Source organism: Nothoprocta perdicaria, unplaced genomic scaffold (assembly GCF_003342845.1).
Source record: "Nothoprocta perdicaria isolate Ctin4 unplaced genomic scaffold, notPer1 scaffold_0, whole genome shotgun sequence".
Taxonomy (NCBI): Eukaryota; Metazoa; Chordata; class Aves; order Tinamiformes; family Tinamidae; genus Nothoprocta; species Nothoprocta perdicaria.
In genome coordinates, this window is record NW_020454092.1 from 5326013 (window position 1) to 5333432 (window position 7420).

Consider the following 7420-nt stretch of genomic DNA (forward strand, 5'->3'; position numbering starts at 1 on the left):
GGCCACGGCGGGGCCGGCGCGGCTGAAGGGGCCCGCGGAGCTGCCGGGGCCGGGGCTGCTCCGCACTTTCGTCTGGCTCTTCCTGCGCGGCTACCTGCTGCACACGCACCGGCTGCAGGTGCGCCCGGGGGCGGCGGGGCTGCGGGCGCCCGGGCATCCCCGCGGGGAGCGCCGGCTCTGGCGGAGCGGGTCGTGCACGGCAGAGGGGTCGTGCACGGGCTGGGGTCCCAGGAGGGATGAGTAGGGTCTAGGGGCTCCCAGGCAGTGGGGATGGGGCATGATCCATGATTTGGGGTCTTGGCAGGGGTGGCAGAGAGGGGGAAGCGGATCTGTACTGGGGGCAGGGATGGAATGGAGTGGGGGAGCAGGTGGGGTGCAGGTGACTGCAAGGATTCAAGGGGGGGAAGGCAACGCTGGGAGAGGGGAGGGATTAGACAGGGAGCATCCCTGCACCCGTGGGGCGATGCCAGGGTCAGCATCAGGCTGAGGCCAACAGGGAGCCGGGTGGTGCCAGGAGAGTCCAGCCAGGCCAGGACTACCCGAGGCCCCACGCTGGGCAGGCCGAGCGCTGTGTCTTGGCTGCCTCCTGTGACAGGAGCCTCCCCCTGGCTCGCAGTTCAGGGGACCAGAGGCCAGGCCTTGGTGACAGTGGCCTGTGCAGGGTCCCGCCCGCCTGCGGGCTGCCTTACAGTGCCGCCCATGCCACGATGCAGCGGGCCCGGGACAGCACCGGGCAAAGAACCAGCTCCCCTTGTCCCAGCACCCCCAACAGCCCAGTCTGCCCCAACGGGAGCCACGTTTTTGGGGGGTAAAGGCGGCCAGGCAGGTGTTGGGCCAGATGGCACCCAGGAAGGCAGCAGAGAGGAGGAGGCAGAGGTGTTTGTTTTCTTCTGTCAACACTTCCTCATACGTCGGATAAAGCATGGGCTGGTTTTGCTGGCAGGGAGCCGGGTGACATCTCCAGCACCCTGGAGCTCCAAGCAGCAGCGCTTGGGAGGATGGTGCAGGACCGGGGCAGCGCTCCTGGGGACGGGGCTGTCCCAAGGGAGCTGGAGCAGCACGGGAGGACCCTGCTGCTCCCAGCGCACCCCGGCTTTTCAGCTCCCCGCGGGCTCCAGAGCTGCTTTCCCTGGGAGCTCGGACTCGCCGCTGCTCCCCAGGCCTGTGCTGCCAGCAGATGCTCGCAGGCTGCTCGCAGCCCGAGGGCGGCCGCGCAGCCCCCCGCCCGCAGCTCGCTGGCTCCGCAGGGGCCTGCAGCGCCCGCGCCGGGGCGGCCCTCCCTCCCCCTCTCGCTGCCGCCGCCCGCCAGGAACATCTCCCCGCGCTGACGAATGGAGCTGCGGGCGGGCGCAGGCTGCCGTGCAGGCAGTCACCAAGGGAGATGGTACCACGTGCATCCCCGCAGCCCGCGGAGACCCGCACCGGGGTGCGGGGTGCCAGTGCTGCCAGCCGGGAGGCAGGCACGGCCCCCGGGGGGTCCTGCCAAGAAATAACCCCACTCCGTGTGGGCACTGTGCCCCCCGCGCTGRTCACCTGCCCTCGGAGCAGCCCGGGCCTGGCGGTGCCCTCCTAGCACTGATCATTAACCACGCTTATCAGGGGGCAGGTTCAAAGCCCTGCACGGGGACTTTTGTCCCTGGCGCAGGCGGAGCGTGGTGTGGAGGGGGCTGCTGGAAGCAGTGGGATTTGGAGCAGCAACTGCTGAGATGGCCCTCAAGCCTCGTGCATGGCTATCATCCCTGTCCCTTCTGTTCCCTTTCGGTCTTCTCAGAAGATCTGCCAAGCTGCCCATGCATCTCTGGGATGCATGAGGGATACCCCAGCTTGTGCTGTGGGGTTGGTGCCTTTTGGCTGCTGCAGCTCAGGGTGCTGCTACAGGGAGGTGAAGGCAAAGGGAGCTCAGGGTGAGCGCAGGGGATGGGGACCTTCTGCTGTGTCCTGCACACACGTCACTGCCAGTCCTGCTGCACCCCTGCACACTCACTCATGTAGGTGACCAGCTATTGCCACCATGCAGACCCAGCCAGTGCTGAGGGRTCCCTGCAGAGCACGTTGGAAGGCTGGAGGACACAGTCAGGGCAAGGAGGGACTGATCCTGCTCCCCCAATGTCCCCATTACCCCGCTGTGCTCTGGGTCATTGCAGCTGATGTCCCGGCGCATTTACGGCCCCATCTGGAAGTCGACCTTTGGGCATTACGAGAACATCAACATCGGGAGTCCAGAGGTGCTGGAGCAGCTGCTGCGGCAGGAGGGCAAGTACCCCATGAGGAGCGACATGGCCCTGTGGAAGGAGCACCGGGACACACGGCGCCTGCCCTACGGACCCTTCACCGAGTGAGTCCCCTCCATGGGGCAGCAGTTCCTGCCCCATCCCCAAGGCGATCGCCTCCGCTGCCAGGGCTGTCACTGTCCCCCCTGCCAAACAGCCCAGGGATGAGGGGCCGAGAGACCGGGGGGCTCGGGTGATGCCCAGCGCAGCGCGGGGAGGATGTGCCCATGGGCACGGAGCTCCCACCCACTGCCCCCTCGCCACGTCCCGYGCAGGGAAGGGGAGCGCTGGTACCGCCTGCGGCAGGTCCTCAACAAGCGGCTGCTGAAGCCCTCGGAGGCGGCGCTCTACGCGGACGCCATCGGCGAGGTGGTGTCCGACCTCATGGTGCGGCTGCGGGACGAGCGGAGCCGCAGCGCCTCGGGGGTGCTGGTGGGCGACGTGGCCAACCTGCTCTACCGCTTCGCCCTCGAAGGTAGGGGGGTCCCCGCCTCGCCCTGCCCCGCTCGCCCCGGCCCCGCAGGGCTCTGCACGCAGCTTGTCCCCCGCAGGGATCTCCTACATCCTCTTTGAGACCCGCATCGGGTGCCTGCAGCGGCAGGTCCCCGCCGAGACCCAGCACTTCATCAACTCCATCAACCTCATGTTCAAGAACTCCATCTTCGCCACGGTCTTTCCACGATGGACCAGGAAGGTGCTGCCCTTCTGGGACCGCTACCTGGACAGCTGGGACACCATCTTCGCCTTCGGTGAGGGGTGGCGATGGGGGACCCGTCCCAATGGGACTGCTAAGGACCCCCCAGCCCTCCCACCCAGTACAACAGGGGCAGTGGGGACCCTGCAGAGCCCTCCGGCCACCTGGAGAGGCCAGGACACGCCTCTTCCACAGCCCTGGACTTGCACCTCGCCACAGGTTGCAGGCGTTGATGGCACCTGGGCAGGACCCCCAGCCCCTTGCCTTGGTCACCTCCCRCTCCATCAGCACTGGGTCCCACTGTCGCTATCCCCGCAGGCAAGAACCTGATTGACCGTAAGATGAAGGAGCTGGAGGGGCAGGTGGAGCGGGGCAAGGTGGTGTCGGGCTACCTGAGCTACCTGCTGGCCAGCGGCCAGCTCAGCCTCGAGGAGGTCTACGGCAGCGTGGCGGAGCTGCTGCTGGCCGGTGTGGACACGGTGAGAGCGGGATCCCCGCTGCACCCTGCCCTGGGGCACCGCTCCCTTGGGTCACACATTGGCCTTGGTGCCTTGGCTGGCCCCAGCACTCTSCTGGTGCTAGTCCCGAGTCCCTCACCCGCCTCCGTGCTCTGACCCCTCAGACCTCCAACACGCTGTCCTGGGCCTTGTACCACCTCTCCCGGGACCTGGGCATCCAGAGCGCCCTGTACAAGGAGCTGGCGGCGGTCGTGCCCCCTGACCGGGTCCCTGGTGCAGAGGATATCCCCAAGATGCCACTGCTTCGTGCTGTGATCAAGGAGACGCTGAGGTAGAGGCCAGCCTTGCCCCTTGCCCAAGGACCCCTGTCCCTACCCCATTTCCCATGGCAGCCCTATGAGACCGGGGACACTGGAGAGCTGGGGAGGTAGGTAGCAATCCTGGGGCATGGGGACATCTCCCAGGCAGGGTGTGCGATCGGGTTTGAGCCCCCTCGTTGGCCATGGAGACGGAGCCCGGAGCAGCGGGAAATGTTCCCCCTTGTCCTCCCTGGGGTTTTCTTTGCTTGGGGATGTGGTGCCCGGTGGGCCCTGCTCCCGCACTGCCTCTCCCCTGTCCTGGCACAGGATCTACCCCGTGGTGCCCACCAACGCCAGGGTCTTTTGGGAGAAGGACATTGTCATCGGCGACTACCTCTTCCCCAAGAACGTGAGTGGGGCTGGGCAGCGGGAGCCCCACGGCGCTCGGAGGGGCCGGGCAGGGGGCCGTAACCCTGCCCGCTCCCGCAGACCCTCTTCGTGCTGGCGCACTACGCCATGTCCCACGACGAGACCCACTTCCCGGAGCCCGAGCGCTTCCTGCCCCAGCGCTGGCTGCGGGGCCACGGCTCCCCCCACCACCCCTTCAGCTCCATCCCCTTCGGCTACGGCGTCCGCGCCTGCGTGGGCCGCCGCATCGCCGAGCTGGAGATGCACCTGGCCCTGGCGAGGGTGAGTGCGGCGCCGCGCGGGGCTGAGCCGGCGGCGGGCGCCGCGGCCGCCGCTCTCACCGCTCCCCCTCATCCTCGCAGATCATCCAGGCGTTCGAGGTGCGGCCGGACCCCCGCGGCGTGGAGGTGACCTCCGTGTCCCGCATCGTCCTGGTGGCCGACAAGCCCATCAACCTGGAGTTCGTCGCCCGCCCGGCGGCCCCCTGAGCGCCCCGGGTGCCGAGGGGAGGGAGGCAACGTCCCCTCGTCCCCGCTAGATCCCGCATCCATGGGRTCCCTTGGCGCCCGGCATCTCCCTGTCCCGCTTGGGCTGGGGCTGCCGGTGCCGTGCAGGGAAGCCGGGGGGTGAGGCTGCCCCCCGGTCATGCCGGGTGCCCTGGCCAGCCCCTCGCACACCTGGCAGGGAGCTGGGGACTCGCTGTGCCTTTCACACGCCGYGGGGGCCGGGGCGCCGTGGGGAGGGGGGTCGCAGCCGTTTCTGTCTCTCCGTTGTGCCGTGCCTGTGTCGCTGCGCGTGGAGCTGTGCCTGCCGGGSCCAGGGCGCCGGGCCCGGCCCAAGAGCTCACCTTGGCCACAGCCACCGCTCCGTGCCTCACTTTCCCTGCGGACGGGCTCCTGGGGGCGCCGAGCCGTCGTGGGGACACTGGGGTGGCCAGGGATGGATCCAGCCCCCGGCAGGAAGAGGGTGGCAGCCTGTCCCGATGCGGGACAAGGTCCCTGCAGGGCCAGCCAGCGCGGGCCGCGGGCCATGGGGCACGCAGGGTTCAAGGCTGCCGCGGTGGCCTTGGGCAAGGCAGCGCTGGGTGGGGGCACTGGCTCAATCCTCCTGTCACCAAGCAGGGACCCAGCCGGGCCAGGCGATGGCCACGTGCAGGGTCGGGCGCTCTGCCCCTTCMCTTGGCTCCTGCAGCGCAGAGCGGGGTGCAGGGGGTGCTGGCTGCCAGGGGGACAGGGCGAGGACGCGCAGCTGGAGCAGGCAGGTTTATTAGCACGGAGCTGAACAGGACGGTGAATGCAGGTGATCCCCCACCCTCCCAGCCCAGACATGGCCAGGGTCCCCCCGCCACCAGCACCCCCCGTCCAGGCACCAGTCTCTGCCAGGGGGCTCCAGCCCCACACATCCATGCCCCAAACAGGCCGRCTGAGCCTCTGCCCCCCAAGCAGCGCCCGCGCCGAGCCCAGGGCGCTGGGCACGGCCGCCGGGACCTGCCCGCAGGGAGACGGGGCCCAAGTGCTCGAGTCCAGCAGCAACACGGGCCCAAGGTGGCCAGGACAAGGGGGACAGTGTGGCCAGGCCCCCAAGGTGTTGGGGTCCCTGTTGGGGGGCACCTCGCAGCACGRTGCGTGCCGAGCAGTGTCACTGGCACCCTCAAGGGAGCTGCTCCCGGGGCTCCCCTTTCCCTGCTCCCTCTGCCTCCTTCCCCTCCGGAGGAGCAGGCCGGGCCCCTGGCGAGGCCGGAGCCGGAGTGCGCGTGGGCAGACCCCCCCGCAGGGATCCTCCGGGCCCAAGGCTCCTTCCAYGGCCCCGATGCAGCCACGGGGCTCCCGAGCGGCACGAGCCAGCGGCGCTCGTGGCGTCCTCAGAGCGAGTGTCGGTCRAGGCCTGCGAGGCGAGAGCGCGAGGCCGTGACCCACCGTGGGATGGACCCCCCGTGTCACAGCCCTCCATCCCACGAGGGCACAGGGACACGAGGGCGCCGGCTCCATCCCGGGACACCCGACACCCCCACATCAGGACATCCTGAGCCCCCGCCAGGCCTCCAGGGAAGGGGGGAGGTTGATGAGTGTGATGTGATAACAGCCCCTCAGCCCCCTTCTGCAGGGGGGTGCCAGGGATCGTGTGGCACGAGCAGGGACCTGGCCCCACTGTACTGAGCCCCACAGGAATGGCACCGAGGGGGCTAGATGCCAGAGAAACTGATTTGGGGCTTTCATGTGGGTCTGCTCTGTGCCTCAAAACCATCACCCAGCCCAAAGCGCAGAGACCTCTGCCCTGACCAGGCGGTTCCGAGGCTGAGCCCAGCGCCGGGACCTCGGGAGCGCCTGTGCCCGGGTGCCCAGGACCTCGGGAGCGCCTGTGCCTGGATGCCAAGACCTCGGGAGCGCCTGTGCCCGGGTGCCCAGGACCTTGGGAGCGCCTGTGCCCGGGTGCCCGTCACCCGGCCGGCCGCCTCCTACCTCGCCGGCGGGCGCGGGCAGGGCCGGATGGGACGCGGCAGCGCGCGGGCCCGAGCGGCCGGGCGCCCGTGGGGAGGGCGCAGACGTGCTGCGGCCCGCAGCGGTGCCTACCTGAGGTGGAGAGAAATGGAGGGTGCAAATGGAGAAAGATGGAGCGCCGTGGGCTAAGACTTAAGCGCGTCAATACCTGCGGGCGTGAGCACAAGGGCCTGGAGGATGTCGGAGAGGGAGACGATGCCCCGCGGGTGCCGGTTCTCGTCCACCAGCACCAGGCGATGGACCTGTAGGCACGGCGAGGGCATCAGACGGGAGCCAAGGTGGCGGGACGGGGCTGGCAGGACGGGAATGGCGGGACGGGGATGGTGCCAACGCGCAGGACGGATGCGCCCCGTGCCACCCACCTGCTCCTTGGCGATGCGGTCGATGATGTCCTCCATGGTTTCGTGGGGGTAGCAGATGAGGACCCCCTCGAGGCAGACGGTGCGCCGCCGCAGCGCCTCCCGCACGCTGATGTCCAGGTTGTTGTAGGTCTTCTGGGCTGCCAGGTGCTGCCGGAGAGGAGGCTGCAGTCAGTGCCCCACAACAGGCACCGTCCTGGCACCGAGCCGGGCATGAGGATGGGTACACACAGGGCAGATACATGAGGGCTCATGGTGTCTCTGCACGTGGTTCAGGCACCCACAGGCTGTGAGCACCCCGGAGAGATGCACGCAAGGGCTGCCCATGCACATGCAGGGACATGCCATCACTCACATGCAGGAACATCCCATCACTCACATGCAGGGACATGCCACCATGTACCTGCAGGAATGTGCCACCACACACATGCAGG

At 68.8% G+C, this 7420-nt stretch overlaps 2 protein-coding genes across 3 annotated transcripts in view; one reads left to right on the forward strand and one right to left on the reverse strand.

Annotated features, from left to right (window-relative positions):
* Positions 1-13: 13 nt before the first annotated feature.
* On the forward strand, positions 14-4847 carry LOC112959865 (sterol 26-hydroxylase, mitochondrial). The gene is made up of 9 exons (XM_026054026.1): positions 14-118; positions 2145-2335; positions 2546-2745; positions 2822-3019; positions 3283-3443; positions 3587-3753; positions 4049-4130; positions 4211-4411; positions 4492-4847. The coding sequence occupies exons 2-9, from the start codon at positions 2148-2150 to the stop codon at positions 4615-4617; spliced, it is 1323 nt and encodes a 440-aa protein (XP_025909811.1). The 5' UTR covers positions 14-118; positions 2145-2147; the 3' UTR covers positions 4618-4847.
* Positions 4848-5990: 1143 nt separating this feature from the next.
* PRKAG3 (protein kinase AMP-activated non-catalytic subunit gamma 3) overlaps positions 5991-7420 on the reverse strand; it is a 3789-nt gene continuing 2359 nt past the window's right edge. The window contains exons 9-11 of one of the 2 annotated variants that reach the window (XM_026034771.1): positions 6990-7136; positions 6776-6869; positions 5991-6013 (exon numbers count right to left, since the gene is read on the reverse strand). In XM_026034771.1, the coding sequence (XP_025890556.1) occupies positions 5991-6013; positions 6776-6869; positions 6990-7136 (264 nt within the window). Of the gene's footprint in view, positions 6014-6698; positions 6870-6989; positions 7137-7420 lie in introns of those variants that run through there. The other variant, XM_026034692.1, reaches the window with a different exon arrangement.